Consider the following 19,890-nt stretch of genomic DNA (forward strand, 5'->3'; position numbering starts at 1 on the left):
TATATATATATATATATATATATATATATATATATATATATATATATATATATATATCGCTCTCCTCGCTAAGAAAGCCCCGTCACGTAAAAAGCGAAAAAAAAGAACCTCCCAGCGCTCTATCTCACCGTCGACATCTTCATCTTTCACGCGTGTATATATATATATATATGTGTGTGTATATATATATATATACACACACACACACACACACACATATACACATATAACAAACACTGTAACATTAAAAGATAACCGCGCGGCTTGGCGAGCGCGTCTAGGCGAAAGAGAAACGATTCATCATCCTTACGTATAGAGATATAACGATATACATACGTCTATATAAACTTATACATTCTAACGCGAATTTTATACGAAAAACTTGGCTAATACTTTTATACTGATGTTGAATGTCGATAACAAAAACTTGAGAAAAACGAAAAAACAAACAAACAAAAGTAATATATTTACCACTGTCAAGATATGTGTAAGCACTATTCATTCACGACAAGAAAAAAAAAAGTAAAAAAGAAAAACGGAAAAGCGATAAAATATACATAAAACACACGGCAATGTATGCTGAATAAGACAGCTTGCATATCGACAAGCTTAGAAATGCTCTTTTTTCATCGTTCGTTTTTCCGTTTCGTTATCGTTATTATTATTTTTTTAAATATCTATTTGTATAGCAAGGCGTATTACACATCGTACGTCATCGCACGCACACACACACACACACAATATGTACGTATTATATACTCTGCGTGCCAAAAGCCTTTTCGCGATTCTCGTTGATTAGAACCGTTTCTACCTCTGGGAAACGCTGCTGTTAATTATTCACTCGGTTTTTCATCGCGTGAGCTCTCGCGTATACACACGCACACACACATATATATCTTATATGTACACCGGGCGCGCACACGTGTTTCATTATTGACGCGCGTATACTTATACGCATTACAGCAGAGGAAGTGGGCAGGTATTGGCGAAGGCACAATGCCGAAATTAATGTTTCAACGGCGAGTAACGAACTGCGCACGCGTGTCTGCGGGAAGGAGGAGGAAATTCGAACGAATCTGGAGGCCTTATTCAGTTGATTGCGACGTTGGTGAATTATATATCCTAGTTAGTTTCTGGTATACACTCACACACCCACACTCACGCATCGAGATTCATGAAAATCGTTATTATTAACGCGCGGGCGTTCGGTTGTAGTTTGCTGAATAAAGCCCCAGCCGGCGATAATACATGCGATAGTGATACTATGATTACCTGTACGAGTATACGTTCAATTTGGTTTGTTCTTCGGCGACGAATCGTTCTCATTCTTCCAAAAGTCCAGAGCGTACCTATTTCTCGCTCTGGCGCGATGTACTTACGTATTATATTATATTCAAGCGTCACTGCGACGGACATTCCTCTCGCTTCTGGACAATCAGCCGAACTACTGCGAGTCGCGGATGAGCCACTCCACGTACAGTGACGCTGTTATTATTATTATTATTATTATTATTATTATTATTATTATTATTATTATTACATGTGTACTTACTTACACTTTGCTCTTCTTCGACTATAACATACTTATGAATGTTGCGCTTGTGTAATTTTGTTCGTTATACATTTACTACATATATATATATATATATATATATATATATATATATATATATATATATATATATATATATATATATACACACACACATATATATCATTACTATGTAATACTTCTTTCGAAGATTATTTTTTACGAAGCTGAAAAGGTATTATTATATATATATACATATAATGAATAAATTTGTTGTATATGCGGAACTACGCCGACGACGTTTCTTGCTTGTACAGTTTTTGAAATCTTGAAATTGTGATAACTAACGATCATTATAATGCTATATTGTTGCTACTTTTACCTATTATTGTATATGATGCATAAAGTAATTGTATTTTCATCATTATCCTGTTATAATGCTGCAGTCGATTTAACTTTAGGGGGTCTACGCGCACATTATGTATGTGTACTGCGACTAAAAAGTATTATTATCAGTTATGTGAGTAGTATTATATGCTTATACCAGAACGATGATAAATTCGTGCTCGAAATTCTGGAATAGCGATTTCCTGGAGGCAAAATTTTTCGTTACAACAATATAATATACTTATCGCTTTTAACGATGTGGGGGAATATAAGAGAGGTACGACTCATTCATTATATCACCTCGGGGATACATATATACATTATACATTGTGTACATATTATATATCGACAGAGTAATGCCCGACTTGGTTGGTTGTTTCGTCAAGGATATTTTTCAATGAATTCGTTATACAATATAGTACTATATACAAGCATTTAGTGACAGATAGAGCTTGAGATCAGAGGCGAAGCGCAATCCTGTTTTGTACGAGAAACAATTGATTTTCCGATCGTATATAAGGGAGACTGGCGATAATGAGACGCTGAACGTGACTAATGTACATATATTATAATTACTCTCTCGAATGAGACGGAAAAGAAATTCGCACAAAAGAGGTGATCGAGAGGCATATCTTTTCGAAAGCAAAAAAAGTACAGAAGAAATAAATTGCAATCGCTTGTACCTATCTCGTATCTCTCGCGTGTATGTTATAATCTGCATTGCTGCCAAAATTTTAATCTTAATTCTAGCATGTAATTATCTAAACAACGCGAAAATCGCCCTTTGCAAGCACGTTGGGCTATGATAAGACAATACCTAACGATAAGACTATTTAGGTTTATGGTTATTATAATTTTGCGACTGATCAACCAAATTAAATATGTACTATTAAAATCAAAATAAAGTTTTGAAATTCATTTACAAAAAGAATACCGATCGTTTGTCACTTTTGTTTATTACGTCCTGTTTGTTGTACACCCCAGTCTCCCTTATAGATACTCATAACATTGGTTTACAAGATTATACTTTGTGAAATGACTGACGACATAGTAAATAAATCTGCAAATTAATTTTCCATGTGTACAACCCTTCTTATCGATCTGATGTTTTATTTTTCTGGATACAACGTTATAAGGCATCAGTTGAATCATTAACGGCTCTGTAATTACCGGCCCCTCAAGGCAGTTTTGGTATAGTTACACTAAAATGAACTGTTTTCGTTTTACGGCTACATCGTAATATTGTCAGAGTATAATCTACTGCATAATGACGTGCGAAGGGATTTGTCGGAAGGATGTTGTATAGGAGCGGAGAGATGCGACAATAAAAATGAATGCTTAAATTGGATTTCAATTGTTTGTTTATTTAACTTCAAATTAGATATTACAACTTTGGTATAAAAACAAAGTAATCACACTGCGTTATGAAAGAGAGTACGAGAAAAATTTGTTTTTTTCCTATTGTTTTTTTCATTTTCGTATAATACGATACATATAAAGGGCAGAAATCGAACATTTTGGTAATGATTACGCGAGTATTTCACATTTTTCACTTAAATAAATTATAATATACATATTACCATTATCGTTACGAATATTATTAACAATCGACAAAAAAGTAAAACAAATAGCTGAGTACTTCTATATTAAAGCATATATAAATAACAAATAACAAAGAGACGTACGTTATGCAATAAGCGACTTCCACGAGTTGTATTTTTGCGAATTAATATAGGTTTACAAAGAAAATTCATGCTTGCATATCCTCGTTTCCCTGCTCTTCACTCACTCCCTCGACTTTGTCGTCTTCGCGTTCAATTCATCACCCGCACTATACCTTCTCACCGTCAGTTAAAGCTCCGGGAATTTCAATTTGCGCGCGATTATGTTGAATTTTTATTCAAAAAGCGTTTTTGTATATACCAGCTGCACTGATTCTATTATCGCGTGTCCGGTTTTGGCTATGTCATTGTATATGGGGCATACGCAAAGGAAACGAGATTTGTCGTATAGTAGCTTTCAAAATCCTGCTGAAAGTAAAAGTCGTTAAAGGCTCCCCTTGGTATCCCTTTCTTTTCCTCTCCTTCTCGAATACCGTCCGCGGACATGCTATCTCTGACAGGCATGCAGTCAGTCGCACACAAGTCATCGTTTTTTTTTCTTATTGCCTTTACTTGTAACAGTCGCGAATCGCAAAAAAATACACATTCACGCAAAAAGCCGCTTTATTTTGTTTTCTATTATTAATTCTTGTTCTGGTATAGGTTTTTTAATTTTATAATTTTTTCTCGTTTTTAAGCTAGAGTTAATCCATAGAGGAGAGAATTGCGTGTATAAGAGTGGTTTTTGTCGTTTAATTGTTAAATGCTGCTTCATTATAGTTTAAGCCCTTGCTTTTATACGGTTGGTGGATTCGGTGATGGAGATAAGCGACGTTTTTATTTTTCGCAACTTTATACTTTTGTCTTCAATTCTTAGCCTGTCGTTTCGCTCCGCATATTTATATATATATATATATTTATATATTTATAGGTAATTTTTTTTGTTGCTTACTTAATTTATTACGCTTTAAATTTTTTTATCATTTTGCTGGCTACATCCGATGGTTAGACACTATAGACACGAAAAGTTTCACGCCGCAGTAAGTTAAATCGATGAATGATAATATCACGTTTAATTAATTATGACGATACAAGGAGATTAGTTTGATTATTCTTTTCATGGCTCTTAATACAGTGGCTGTGTGTTAGTTATGTGTGCGAGATAACTCGGTATACGTGTGAAACATAAAGCTTTCTCCTATTATCCCGGTCTATATACTTTAATTGGAAGCAATACACCTGCCATATGTATACGCTCGACTTGTTTCTTATTTCTTATATTGTTTTTCTTTTTTTCGCCCTCTCTCATCTCGTCGCGAGCGACACTCTCCGCCTTTTTTCAAAAATAATTCTCTCCGTGTTATTCACCGTTCACTCGGAAAAGGAATATTTCGTCAAAAGCGCTCCTCTATCAGCTTTTCTCTTTGACAAGTCGAGCCATGGCTAGTCGAAAAGACACATCGTCGTAATTGAATACTTATACAAATATACGAGAGTAGTGTGGGTCCGGTCCTGAATTGCAGTTTAATGGCTTTTCCTTTGAGTGAGAATAAAAGCATGGCACACGAAGAAACGAATTAATGCATTACGACACCTACAATATCATATACTCATACGATTTTTTAAAAAGTATTATCATCATAAAAACAAACTATGAGACTCGCACCACATCGACTCCTTCGCTCCGAAATTCGTCGCTCTCACTTTTATTCCTCGCCTCTCTGTCGATATGGTACTCGCTCGCGACCATCCGTCCCGCTTACGCCTAGCTACGTAGATTTATTAATAGATAGATATTACATTTCTACCATCAGCTGCTTATTGGGTAATGTATCGTTTAATTACACGCGCATCATCGTCGGCCCTTGCCTATCGTCCCCGAATTATTCTCTGCTTTTCTCATTCTTCTTTCATAGTCGAACTTCCCCTGTCCACGCGACTGTCCCTCGAATTCGAGCAAGTGTCAGCTTTTTTCTCCTCGACTATTCGGCCCGCGACGATGATGCTCGTTTATATACTCGCTCAATAGGACACAACGCGTTCCCACACTTGCGCGCTAAAATCAACTTTTCCCCCCAATCCCGACGTTTTTTTTCTTCTGTTAATTATCTGCTTCTCGACGCGGCGGCTGCTCGTTCGGAAACGAGCACTACCTATACACGTATAGAATGATCGCCGAAAGGAAACGAAAGAATTGCCTACGTAAAATGTGGCAGTCGGCACAACCATGATTACATACTTACTCCCCTTCGCCCCCTCACCCACCGTAGCATGTGCTCTCGAGTAGTCGAAAACGCGTCTTCGTTTATAATATATAGTTATAGGCAAACGAAAACGACACGTGTGTCCGCGCGAGCCTCGATCGGCTCTGCCTCCGTCCGCTAGTCTTGCTTTATGTACATCAACTCCGTCCGTCCGTCGCGTGATTGTGTGCATAATATACTCGCCGATCGGCGAACGAAACGAAATCAGGGCTTTGTTATTTAAGGATATTGCTTCGCGTCCATTATATACTCGTGTGACAACGAAAAGCCAAGACGAGCCATCGGACGGAGGCGAGAGCGAGCGACGACCTACTTTGCCAATCCCCTCACTGATTTGTACGCTATAGTCACACTCGCTTAATTAACGTTGATTATCGATACGAAATACGCGTTGCTCTGCGATTATAGAGACTAACACAACCAGCTAGTTTCGATCCTTAGTTTTTCTTTAGCATTTAACGTTTTTACTCTGCTCCATATCTCGGTTCTACGCTTAAACTTAGTATAATTAGTCGTTGCAACGCTGTCCAAGTGTCGTGTTACGCGTTCGCTTATTTCTGCCGTTCTGTCAAGTTAAAGTTTAATTTTCCTACAACTCCTCGAGCGTCATTTGGCAAAGTTGCGCGTATCTCCTCATTCCCGCTCTCCTTCCACGGATACCCTTAAGTTATAAGTCATCGACTCTCTCGCGGCTGTAATGATTTCTCGACTCTCTTTCCCTTCCTCTTACTCCCCCCTCCCCTCTCTTACTTTTTGTGCCAAAACGAATTCGCTAATTCGTCGAATCGAACTCGCCATATTATACATATATATTGTACGTGTATAATATAGTATAAACGAGGACAATATGCGTCAGCGTCATATAAGTCATGATAAGTCTTTTATCATGGAGTTTCACAATAAATGGACTATAACAATTGATGTCGAGATATTATGTAAGAAGTGGAAAAATTGGCAGTTTAAGGACAGTCCTGGTTAAGAAAATGAAGATCGCCGATGGATTGCAGTCGAGGAGCTTACAGATTACACTGCCACAGTATCGTAGGGTGCGAGGAGTCCTGCGTGGTTCCCGAAGCTGCTTTGCTTGGTGGCTTCGTTTCTGCGGGAAAGAGAAGCAAAAACACACATGGCTTGCGTTAGTAAGCAGTCAAAACCTTAACGTACAGCGTTCAATTATGTTTTATTCGTTGTAAATTATTACGATCACCATTTTTCACTACATCGATCGTTTACAACATTTTTTTTCTTGATTTTGCAGCTGCCTTCTCTCTTTCTCGATGATCGAATAAAGTAAGTGTACAATGAGAAAATCAATGAGTGACGAGGTGACAATAACACTGCTGTCGTACTAGCATGCGTTCACTTTGTACATTATTGTCGCACTTATGAGAATCAAATTATAATATACGATGCATATGAATACGATGCAGACGTAAGCAAAATGTAAGAAAATAATATGAAAATCCATGAACACTAAGCGGCATGCCATAAATGGTGAACAGAAAATTTAAAAACACAACGAAAAGAAACTCGTGAAAAATACGTGAGTTCTGTGAGGTAAGCTGATCTGTATACTCATTAGGTAATGAAATGACTTACGTGAGCTCGTGATGAAAAATTATGTATCTTATGAGACATGCGCGTGATTTGAATGTTTGCCAAATGAATTATGCTTTATAAGTATTTATAGACATGTAATTTGGTTATTCTATATTGCGATGTGCGCTCTGAAGTTATTTACAAACACATAAAATTGGTTGTTAGTCACATTGGATTATAGATTGGAATTGTATAAATGCATAGTATTAGTCACCAGTTTTAGATGCAATAAGTTTTGCTGTGCTATTTTTTTCATTGTCGCGTTTGTGATAATTTAGTCTCTGCTAACTCGTAAAAATTCGTTTCGATATTTGAGAGTTTGCTCCTTTCAAATTCAGTTTGAATATCTAAAAACTGTGTGTACTTATATTATTAAAGGCAGATAATTTTCTAGTGAGAATAGTTAAAATATTGAGAATATAATGATAAACTACTATTGAAAATAAAACTTAAATTATATAAGCCAATGAAGAATTCATGAACTTTTTATGCAACGAAAGAACCATAATGCTAATACAGTGTTGAATAAAAAATAGATTACTAAAGCAGAACATTCGAAGGTATATGAAATAATCCGTCGTAGGATTCTTATAAAAAATACATTAACTCTAATGGGCAGAGGATACAATTTTCGATATTCTTTACATTATAACTAATTTAAACTTATTAATTCTATCTCACTAGAAAAAGTCTGCATCCTTTGACGAGAACACGTTAGCTGCGAATTCAAAAGAGTATAGCAGCAAATTTCGAGAATGAAATTTTACAGTAATTCTCGTCATCGGAAATTCAAAAAAGTCATACTGTCGATGACTCGTTAGCACAAAGTACCAACCTTTCAATGAGCTTACGCATCTCCTCTGCCGCCTTGACATCCTTGCCATGAGCTGCAATTATAAAAAAACACATACCAATTGACACAACACAACTACTACGACACATTACATGCAATTAGACGAGTCGACATAGTTTGTCGACGCTCGTCTGCTTCCTGAAAGATAAATGTTAGTTATGATACCGCATGCATTTCAGTATTCCCAGACACATATAAACACGCATTAAAGTTTACTATTACTTCTTAATATTAATTAGAGTTTGGCTGTTTATAGTAAATAAATAAAAAAAAAAAAAAAAAAAAAAGAAAAGACAACTCGAAAAAAGTAAACCGATCTAAAATGCTTATTTATAAGTCGTTGACTGACGCACATCGCTAACAAATCTACCGTAACGAGTCAAAATAATTCATGAAGTTTAAACAAGTAGTTGCATCAGTGGTGCATGGAGAATCAATCATGCGAATCAAATTACTGGAATTTATATTGACAGCTTGAGGTGAAAACGTTATTTATATAGTATATATATATTACAATGATTAAATTGAACAGCAAATAATCAACAGTGCGAGAATTTCAGTACTTAAGGAGGTTTCCGGAATCTATTCGGATCAAAGAGCAAAGTACGAGAAAATCAATACTCAGTTAGAAATAATATATAAGCATTAAACAAGTAGATGAATGCAAATTTAGTCAAACAGGTATTGTACGCTTCGAGTACCGCTCAGATTTGATAAACACACCCTAAAATCTCAGACTCGTTAATATTCTCTCGGCAAATACCAATGATGAACTTCTCCATTGTTTCTTAACGATGGCAGATAGAAATTCAATAAGGGATGTGCCGCGTGACGGGACGAATGGGTTTGAGGGAGGCGAAGCAGAGATCGAGCGGCTTACCACCGTAGTTGCGTATCAACTGGTCGCGGTCATCCTGATCGTTGATGTCGGTGCTCTCCTTGCTATCGTTAAAGCTCGAGTTGTTCTGGTCGTGGTTTCGTGGTGGTGGTGGTGGAGGTTCGGGTGAGTTCGAGACAGGCAGGTTGCGCAGCGAGCCGACGGACCTGCGGCCCACAGAGCCTCGTGATCCGTAGTGATCGTAGGGTGCTCCGTACTGTCCGTACTGCGAGCCGTATTGGTCCTCCTCGGGAGCACAGTTGGCCGGGTCGTCGTATTCTGGCGTGAAGATGTTAGTGTTGCCTCCGGTGCTGCCGCCCTGCGATGGCACTCGTGAGTAGCGGCCGCCGTTCTGTCGTGGCTGTGGAACGGTATTCGAATGAATTTGTCTCTCTATTTTTTTACTACATATTGCAATGTTGAATGCAGAAACGAATGCGATCGGGCTCTTACCATCGACTGGGAGCCAGATCGGCTGTGCGCTGATGAATTGGTCGGGTGTCCTACGGCCGGTCCCATCGTGCCCGAGTGTCCGTTAGCCGGGTGTGGGAAGGTCTGGAACTGCATCGCCTTGCTCGGGTCCATCTCCTCGCGGAAGCCCAGCAAATGGAACGTCGCGTACGGGCAAATCTCGTCCTCCATACCTGCGTTTGTGTACGTGCGAATTCATCGCGTGAGTTTCGTGATCGAGCTCTGAGAGTGTTGACTTATATAAAATTATCGTTTATATACGTATTTTTGAATTTTCATTGATCTTTGTTGTGTGTATTTTACAAGTCAACTAAAACTTGAAATTGAGAACAACTAAATAGATCATTATGGATGTATGTCGTTACTCTATTGATAAAGTTTACAGGATAATGGAACCAAAAGAATTCGAAGGTCAAAATAGCTTTAAAAAGGGTGTATTGGAGCAGAAGCCAAATTATGTATATGTTCTCTAGAGGGGTCTGTACAGTGTGTAACAGAATCATGATGACTTGGCAATCGTAATTTTCCAAAACATCTGTTCGTGCGAATAACAGATCAGAGATGGAACGATGAAGATGGTTTGAAAAAAATTGCGATCGAAGGATGAGAGACGAGTATAATCGTGCTTGATAAAAATAAACTGTCATGCAATATAAGTGTCGTGCAAGCGATCATAAAAGAGCGAGCGTCCCTAGCTCGTGCGATTTCTGTTTTTTTTTTCTGGCGATACGGAGCAGAGAACTTACGAAGATGTTAGCAGGTGGTCGCACTCTCCATACGGCCCACCAGACAGTTTCTATAGCTCTCTTTCTCTCGTCGACTATAGGACCAAACTCATTCTGTCTATTACGTGGCTCACAGAGAAAACAATCAGAAATAGAGAGGGAGTCACTAGTCATACCATTAATTCAACATTCCGCATATCCAAGATGCGTTGTCGGTATCCGATTCATTATTATACATAATAAGTCAGTGTGTATGATATAATATATGCTAATTTATCGGGTTTGTCAATAATACAACAATGATATTCCCGGAAATACATTTATTTTCTCTGGCTTTCGGTTAGCATCCCTCTCTACTTGTAAGACTTGGTACAAACCTCGGTGGTTGAGCTGATCGGTGCTGGCGTTGGGCGGCGGCGGCGGACACCTCCTCGTCGGCGCGTAATGACTCAACTCCTCGTACATGTGTCTCCTCGGGTCCCAAGTGGCATGATGGCTCCTTACCGAGCCGTTCCGACCTGTTGAATACAAGCTACAACGATCGTTCTACACGCTTACGCCTACCGATCCTCGCGATCGAACTCTCGATTTCTTTTTCTTTTCTATATTGACAAAAAAGCGTTTTTTGCTTCTTCTTGCGGCCGTTCCTCTCGACAACTAAAAGCGACTGGACTTTACATCTATGTTTACGGCGACTATTGAATGTATTTACGTTTGATTTTTTTTTGTTTATGAGAATGAGGTAAAAGTATACACAATGAATCAATGTAGTTGGCGAGTTATATATCACGTTCATGAATCTGATAGCGAAGACACAAAACACATGCGATATACATATTATAGATAAAATATATGTACTGGCTGGCCTCATACTTGATGTATTCCCGCGTAGCGTTTCCCGTGTGCGGTTTTCTCCTCGACCATAGTTCATACGTATAGTAATTACTCTATTGATATATGTGTAAAAGCAGTATACGGACATATAATGTAAATTACACTCTATTAATAACAAATAGTGTCAAAACTTTGTGTGCAAAGGCAAAATTATAATGATAATAATGAATAACTGTACAATAACAAACGAAAATACATTACAGATGATTTGGGTTAAGTATAAACGCCTCAAAAGATGAGCATAATAAACATATGACTGGCCTGTTTACGAGAATGATAGTGAGGACTGTATTATGCCGCGGTTATTTCGTGAGCTCATAAAAAAAATCATAGAGGATGATTCTATGCATGTGATGGGTTATCATATCTATACATAGATATAATAACGCAGCAGAAAGACAAGGTTTATAGTGACAGTGCGCGCTAATATGTAGAATCTGACTTTACATTAAAAAGTAGATATGTATTATAATCATGCCGGAACAATGTGGATGTATTACGTACGCTTGCGATAAAAACCTCATCTCTCTTAACGAATGATCGAAACCGAACTTACTTATGACGGTGCCTCGCTTGATGCGGTCGCATGTGTTGTAATTGGAACCGGGTACAGGGGGTAGCTTGCGATTGGGTGGCGCGATGTAACCCAGCTCGTCACGCAGGTCAGGTCTTCTCTTGTCCAGCGTCGCTCCAACCACTCCGGTCTGCTGGTACACTACGTCATCTACAAAATTCGATACAAGAGTCAATCGCGTTTCTCCATCGCGCGCATTCATGTAGATAATATTTATAAGAGATAAAAAGATCAATGATGTAAGTATAAACGATCGTCAAGTCATTAGTACATTGGCCTTCGTAATATTTCTCGTCGGACGACGAGATGCCGCGCAGTCTGGTCTGTTCGGGACCACGGGTTCTTCTGGACAGGGCAACGCAGATGACGACGATGCCAACGATGATGACAACGATGGTCGCTCCCACAGGCACGATGACGTTGATGTCGAACCAGACTGGCAGCCACGGGAAGAACCGGCGCACGTCTCCATCCTCGCCTCCGTTCTTCTCTGAGTCACCGGAGCCTCCGCTGAGAATCGGCGGCGCGATAGTACCTGTATCGCGCGACGAGAAAGAAAGGAAAAAAAGAAGTTTATAGTTTACGCACCTTTCTCGTCGTCGTGACCTTTGCCTTTGAGGACGCAGATCACGATGACGGCCACGATAATGACGAGCACCGCCGCAACAACAGGCACCACCAGATTTAGGTTGGCCATGAATATTTTCATGGGGTCGTCGCTGCTGTCGCCGGCGTTCGCGTCCGGGAGTTCGCGGGCCGGCGCAATGGTGCCTAAAACATATAGAAGAGGCTACACTCAACGAGACGTATATTCGCGCGTGCGAGAGTGGTAATAATGGACTGTTTTGCCGTGATATAGCAGTATATGCCACGAGCAAGTGGTTCTGCAGCGAACGAATCAATTGAGAAGACTCTCTATCGTCACGAATGATTGTAGGGATAGCCCTTAATTTTGAATTTAGGTTTTAACTTTGAATTTTCATAATATAAAAACTAAAATCAGTCACGAGCTCCTACAGTGATTAGTAACGAGTGGAGTAGAACTTATGCTACGTTAGGCTAACTTATTTTAGTAAATATAAAACAATGAATAAGATGACAAGTGACTGTCAATACTAATCAACCACCCGACAACCGATCGTGTACGTTAATGGGAAAATGTAAATGCAATGTGAGTGCCACCATTGACGCCGACCACGCGAAACCAATGCGCAACGGCATACTCACTTCCAGTAACGGTGAGGGTTGCAAATTCGTACTCGGCAACGGCAAAGCCGGCGTTATTGTGCGCCGTTACTCGAAGGTGATACCAGCTAGCGGGGTCCAGATCCATGACGACGAAGTTGCCGCCTGGCTTAACGTTGTTCGACACCTGGTTCCACTCTTGCTGGTGCCTAGTGATGATACATGAGATTAGTTAGAGCTAATATATAGTATTCCTTCTGATTTATAAATATGTCATGGAATCTATTGCGAAAATCTTCTCGGTTTCAATGGAAAGTGATGCGAAAAGATTTTCGCGATTCGTATAGCTAGACCTTCAGTGAGGCCGTTAGGTAAAATAAAAATTAGTCCGTTACTTTTTCTTGTGCTCAACGACGAAGTATAACATGGGGCATCCGCCGTCGGACCAAGCGTGAAGGTGCAGCGTAATGCTCTTGGTGGAAACTTCGATGAATCTAGCAGCCTCGGGAATGATGGGTTTCGAGCCCTTCGTACGAGTGTTGAGGATGTCCGATGGTTCGCCCATACCGATTCTAAAAGAGATAAGTGATGTATGTGAGTAATCAATCAGTGACACAATTAAATATCTTAGCTAATTAATACTGACGCGTTGTAGGCGGTAACGTAGATCTGGTAGCGCGATCCGCACCAGAGGTTCTCCAGAGTGTACTTCAGAGCGGTCGAGCTGATCTGCACAGTTTCCCAGTCTCCAAATTCAGGCTTATAGTGGATGGTGTATCCATGGATGGGAGCATTATCGGTCGGGTGAGGACGCAGCTTCATGGTCAGCGAGTTGGTGGTCGTGGCGGTCAGCGTTACTTGCGGGGAGTGTGGTGGAGCTATAAGAGCACAACAATGACGTTATTATTTTTTATGTGATTCAAAGGGATTATCAACTGCGCTAAAAATTTAAACCAACCGTGCACAACGAGCTGATGAGTTACGGTATCGTGACCAAAGGTGTTCTCAACGTAGCAAGAGTACTCTCCGGCATCGGTGCGATCAACCTCCTTGATGAAAAGGGATCCTTCGGGCAGTTGTCGTAGACGATCAGTAGGCGCGAGCTTGACTCCGCGAACCTTCCATGTAACCTCTGGAGCTGGAACTCCAACGGCTAGGCATGGCAGTTTCACATCCTCCTTGTAGGTAGCCACAAACTTGTCATCGAAGGACGCAATTTTGGCCGGTACTACGGATGCAAATAAAGTTTTTAAAATTCCGACGTTTATTGAGTACTCAAAAATAAAAATTTATAATAAGTGCAACTCACCGCTTCCACTGGGAGCAAGATTAACGATCTTCGATGTTTGTCCCTCGCCTATGTTAGTGCTGGCCGTAACCCAGAAATCGTAACGACGGTTTTCGCTTAACCCTGATACCTCGTGAGTCAGTTGAGTTGGTGGTACCTTCTGGCTAACCGCCTGCTCGGAGTTGTTTGCTTTCGTATAGACGGTGTACTGTGAGATGACACCGTTAGGTTGGGTTGGTGGACGCCAGGAAACGAGGATCGAATCGGCAGACATAACCAGAGCCTTGATAGCGGTTGGAGCCTCAGGAGCTGTAACAGTATTACATTAGTATCCAATGAATTGCACGATGGACCTACGTCACGAATAAAGATAGAGTGTAGCTACCATCTTGTTCGGTTTGACAGTGAATAGGAGCGGACTTAACACCGTCACCTCCTGAGGTGAATGCGAGAATCTGCATACTGTAGTTAGTGAACTTCTTCAAACCATGCAAAATGGTCTCGCTGGAAGAAGTGATCTTGGTGTCCTTGGTATTCTCGTCGTGCCAAGATTCGGATGGTCCGTAGATGATCTAGAGTGAAACGTTCATCAGTAATTGTTGCCCGGTAATCTTTATTACCGTAATCTTCACTTATACACAAAACGTGACAATTTGAAATAGCATTACCTTGTAGCCAGTGATGACACCGTTGGCAGCGGAGAGCGGTGGGGAGGACCATGACACGCGGATGGTCTGAGAGGTCAAGGTTGTGCAAGTGGTATCGTGAGGTGGCTGCTCGGGTACTCCTTCAGCAGTATGCTGACGTCTCTCCTCGCTCATTGGTCCGGATCCGACCTTGTTGAAGGCCTGGACGACAACGCTGTATTGAGTGTAAGTCTTGAGGTTCATGATCTGCAAGTGATGCTCCTTGCCGTCTTCCTTCGAGAATTCGACGGTCTCGAACATGTAGGGTTTGTCGGACGAGGAAGCAAGGCGATAGCCGACGTAGTAGCCGAGGATCTCGCCGTTCCAGTCGTCGCGCGCGGGTGGCTTCCATGAAACCTGTAGACGTTCGTTTGAATTTATAAGTATGTTTCTCAATTTCATTTTAAAAGTTTACAATTTTTATTATAAAAAAGTACCTTGAGGGTATGCTGATCCAATGCATCAACGCGAACGGAGCTTGGAGGACCAGAGGGTGCCTCTTCGGCCGTGATGATGGTTACGGTATCTGAAGGTTCGGAGACTCCGATCTCGTTCTCAGCAACGATTCTCAGATGGTAGGTCGTAGCGGGCTTCAGATTAAAAACGCCGGCAACGTTCTGCTGGGATCCAGGTACCACGACTCTATCGATATCGGTTTCCCAAGAGCCCTTGCTGATCTTGTACTCGATGACGTAGCGCTTGATCGGACTGTTTCCGTCGTAAGGAGCTGCCCAGGAAAGCTGGACGGAACGGCCTGACTTGTCTAAGACTTTTAGGCCGTAGGGGACTTCGGGCACCTCTGAAAGTTTCAATTGAAAATTAATGACCGAAACTCACAAGACTCGCTGAGAACAAAAAATTATAATAGTCTTTACGAACCTTGAACTATCATGTTGATACTCGTATCGTCGCTTCCGAAGGCATTGGTAGCAACGCAGGTGAAGAGAGCTGAGTCGCTTCTCTCGGTTCTCTTGATGCTGAGATCGGACAGGACACCGTTGCCCATGATCTCCTCGCGGATGGTGTAGCGAGAGTCGCTCTTCGGGTCCAGACGCTTGTTGTTCATGTTCCAGAGGATGCCGATCGGCTTCTCACCCTGGGCTTCGCACTGCAGCACCGCTGGCTCGCCGCGACGAGCTGTTTGGTTGCGCAGCTTGATCTCGAAGTGTGGTGGTGCTGAAAGAGTAATAATATGCCGATTTATCGAAAGCTGTTCGCCTTATCGTTACGCAGATCGGTATTCTGATCGGTAAAAAGACATGGTACCTTGTACGGAAATCAGGATCACGGCAGACAGTCCAGAGCCGATTCCGTTGACGGCTTCGCAGAGGTAGTATCCCTCGTTAGTCTTTTGGATGTTGTTGATCATGAGAGTACCGTCCTCGACGCTGATGTCAGGGTTATTCAGCTTGAGATCGGTATAGTCTCCGGGGGTGTCACCTGCGTTATACGATTTGTCTTAGTTTTTCTCCAAACCTCTCTTGTGACGATCGTAAATGTTATTCGATAAGATTAAGCGAAAAACTCACCGGCAGCCCTCTTCCATGTGACCTGGGGCTTGGGGAACCCATCGGCTTTACACTCGACGCGAGCGTCTGAGCCTTGAGCAAATGCTTTATCGGTAGGCTCCAGAATCCAACGCGGGGGTACTGCAGCGGCATCACAAAAATTGAGTTAGTAACGATCACGTTTGGCTATCATTTGTTTGAGGCATTACTATGAACGATTACTCAAGAGTGGCGTCAATTTTATCCGGATACATTCAAAATGGTGCAGTTATTTCGTTTAGTCGGTGTTAATTTTTGGGTTCGGATAAAATTGATCGCCATCATGTGCCGTTTTGAAGCGTCTGTTAGAAATATTTGCGAGTAGACAAGGTATGCTTCCAAAAGTGGAAAATTTATTCAACTTTGTAGACTTGACTTGACACGATGAAATGTTTGTTGCGATGAGCTATAGTTGAAACATCCAAGTTACAAATAGTCAGAGATTATTATGAACGAAGAAAGTAAAATTCAATATTTTAAAGTTAAACATTCAAATTTCATAGTCCAAATGTTCATGAAAAAGTAAAACTCCTTGTTAACTGATTCGTGACTTTTATCTTTTCTCAAAAATCATCTCTTTTCAAGATTTCAAATATCGACGCGAAGTCAGCCTAATAACGTTTCTGAATGATAACATATAGTCCACTCCGGATAAATCATTTTAAAAGCATCGAGTTAAACATTACAAATTATGCCCGAAAAGCAATGTCAGTCGCATCGACATTTGGAATCCTCGTATAAGAAAGAAGATTTACGAACGTTGCTTTCATTACTGAATTCATGTCATATAACGCAAATAATAAACATTTCATTTACCAAGTCTTATGACCAACAGACGATTCGCACATAATTCATTTTGTCGCATGCTTCGACAAAACGACCCCCTTATTTTTCTACAGCGATCAAAATGCTTCGGATACTTCTCTTCTATAGTTTTCATTCTGCGATTAATGCAGACAATCGCGTTAATTCAATCCGAAGCATTTGTATGATGGCATGAATCTAGCCTTAAGATTAATGTGACTCGCATGGCTTGTTATTGATCTCGACATGCAATCGTTAAATGACTTTACAGCGGCAGCATGCTTCAGCCGCAAATGTTAAAAGCTACTACCATAAACATGCGGGATTATTAAAATTTAATCACTACAAAACCAAGTGACGGGATCGAGGGATCGTGGATGGGATTGTTGGCAAGAGAGAGAGAGAGAGAGAGAGAGAGAGAGGAAGGAGCGAGAGAGATGGGATATTGTTGTTTGAAAGTGAATCGATTTCGCGCAAACATACGAATTTCGCCTAACACAGACTAGCTTTTGTCGAATTGTTTAAAATTTTGAGCGTTATTTCGAAGAACGGCCGATCCACCGAACGAATGTCGAATTGTGCATTGTTGCTCAGCGAGTTTTCTTTTCCAAGGCTCACACGTGATCCTATGCGCTTATGCATACGTGTGAATCCTTGTCTTATGCGACCAGGTCCGAAGAACGTGGATTGATATAACGATGAATTTTTTTTTGCTAGAGAAGGCTAATACAGTGTGCTGATGCTGGATGTTACGATGGAGGCAACGTATGACAAATATATAATGTGTTTGACTAGCGTACAAGCTGACCTATGGTATACGAGATGCAGCTGCGGGTATACATAATGAACGATTGATAAACGATAAGTGACGGAGCTTGACACATGGGATATAAGTTTACGGCTGGTTACTCATAAAAATATATGCATTGATGCAAGCGACCAGAGATAGGTATATCAATTACTACCGAAGCGTCAAATATTAAGTTATCTGTTATAAAGTCGCTCTTTGGAATTACGCCAGGTTGCACAGATGGGTAAGAGTGCAATGCATACTTGTAGATATATTCAGTTAGCTAATTGATCTAAACTTAAATCATAATACATAGTTATCTACAAAACAACAACTGAATATAAACACAAACGTATTTTTTTATTAATATAATTTTTTATAGTCGTTGTTTTAGAGTTAAGGCATCTCGATTGTTATTTTATTAGAACTTGTCGTATTTAAATTAAAAAACAAAGTTTAGAGCTCGGAAAGAGACGCGCGTACAAGGCCAGAAGAAGCTGTATAGTTTATTAGCAGTAGTAGAGTGAGAAGATTGAGAAGTATACAGAAGAGGCTATGAGCAATATAATAAACGGAAAGTTGAAGTGTGAAAAATAGTATTAGAAGATAATACAAAGCGGTAGAGAGACCTAGAGAGTAGAATATATAGAGAATCTGACAGATGCACCATTCAAAGCAGGCACAGCAACAATTATACTCTCAATCGCAATGTTCATGTCGCAGGACAAAGCGAGTATCAATCATATCATATATAATAGTGATCAATCAGGCGAGGCCCCGAAATACATGTTATAATCTCCGTCGCAATTCGGAATAAGAAGCCTTTCAAATATAATACGAGGAGAGTAGCCGCATCACGAGATCAAGGTACATCAGTGTGTGGTGTCAGTCATTATGAGTCATAGCCTAACCGTGTACTAGCAAGGTCGCCTGGTGCGTGTCGTTGCCAGACAGATTTTTCGCGACGCACATGTATTTGCCTCCGTGGTGTGGCTCGACCGGATCTATCAGTAGCATACTCGAGCGCGGCCCTAGTTGGCCTACCCTGTAGCCCAGAGACTGGGACAGGTTTTTCCCATCGAACAACCAGCTGATCTCGATGGGCAGGTCGCCGCTCGGCACCATGCAAGCCAACTGAGCCGTTTGCCCGGCGTATACCTGCTGATCGCCGAAATCGAACGGAATGATGCGTGGGCGGACTGGAATGTCAATGAGCAGAGATTGCCAGTTTTTATAGTATCTACTGCTTGCTGTCTTGATCTTATATGCTGCTTTCTCATTTCATCCCTCTCCTGTCTTTTTCAGCTCTGATGTGTGTACGTTTTGCATACCTATATATGTACATAGTTCTAGTCGGATGCGGGGAGATTTTGTTTTGTTCGTAGAAGAAGCTTTTGGAGCGAGAATTCAAAGATACGTATACATAGTAAAGGGAAAATGTGAATTATACTTTGCGAGAGTCGATACTCGGACTAGGCACGTTTACGCTCACAGTGTATGTATATAATATTATGCATTACGCACTAAAACAGAGAAGAGAGTAATTCAGACTATACAACATTATTCAATGGCAAATCATAATTTATACTTGAGGGGCGGGAACAAATATCAATTGTCATTATATAATTAAAAAAAAATACGACAGCCTGCAGCAGCACAGTGAAATAAAAATCTGCATGTATACTGTAAGAAAATCTACGCAATATAATACGTTTCATTATATAAATTTCTGCATTATCGAGACTTTCTCATTCGGCTATGTAAATCAGGACAATAAAACACAAGGATGAAAAATTCCAGATATATATATATAT

The 19,890-nt window shown here is 40.5% G+C and overlaps 1 protein-coding gene across 50 annotated transcripts in view; it reads right to left on the reverse strand.

The window, feature by feature from the left end:
• Positions 1-3,261: 3,261 nt before the first annotated feature.
• The window catches only part of LOC100114105 (Down syndrome cell adhesion molecule-like protein Dscam2), a 64,158-nt gene continuing 47,529 nt past the window's right edge, over positions 3,262-19,890 (reverse strand). For 37 of the 50 annotated variants that reach the window (XM_031930814.2, XM_031930750.2, XM_032599866.1 and 34 more), the window contains 18 exons: positions 16,465-16,584; positions 16,202-16,375; positions 15,815-16,111; positions 15,373-15,734; positions 14,918-15,292; positions 14,635-14,821; positions 14,271-14,558; positions 13,920-14,189; positions 13,608-13,839; positions 13,357-13,533; positions 13,004-13,170; positions 12,048-12,311; positions 11,759-11,926; positions 10,686-10,826; positions 9,566-9,756; positions 9,116-9,473; positions 8,218-8,269; positions 3,262-6,882 (listed from right to left, as the gene is read on the reverse strand). In XM_031930814.2, coding sequence (XP_031786674.1) covers positions 6,807-6,882; positions 8,218-8,269; positions 9,116-9,473; positions 9,566-9,756; positions 10,686-10,826; positions 11,759-11,926; positions 12,048-12,311; positions 13,004-13,170; positions 13,357-13,533; positions 13,608-13,839; positions 13,920-14,189; positions 14,271-14,558; positions 14,635-14,821; positions 14,918-15,292; positions 15,373-15,734; positions 15,815-16,111; positions 16,202-16,375; positions 16,465-16,584 — 3,899 coding nt within the window. In that variant the 3' untranslated portion in view covers positions 3,262-6,806. Of the gene's footprint in view, positions 6,883-8,217; positions 8,270-9,115; positions 9,474-9,565; positions 9,757-10,685; positions 10,827-11,758; positions 11,927-12,047; positions 12,312-12,364; positions 12,548-13,003; positions 13,171-13,356; positions 13,534-13,607; positions 13,840-13,919; positions 14,190-14,270; positions 14,559-14,634; positions 14,822-14,917; positions 15,293-15,372; positions 15,735-15,814; positions 16,112-16,201; positions 16,376-16,464; positions 16,585-19,890 lie in introns of all 50 variants that reach the window. The other 13 variants (XM_016981046.3, XM_031930796.2, XM_016981045.3 and 10 more) reach the window with 1 other exon arrangement.

The sequence above is a fragment of the Nasonia vitripennis genome, chromosome 1 (assembly GCF_009193385.2).
Source record: "Nasonia vitripennis strain AsymCx chromosome 1, Nvit_psr_1.1, whole genome shotgun sequence".
NCBI classification, from domain to species: domain Eukaryota; kingdom Metazoa; phylum Arthropoda; class Insecta; order Hymenoptera; family Pteromalidae; genus Nasonia; species Nasonia vitripennis.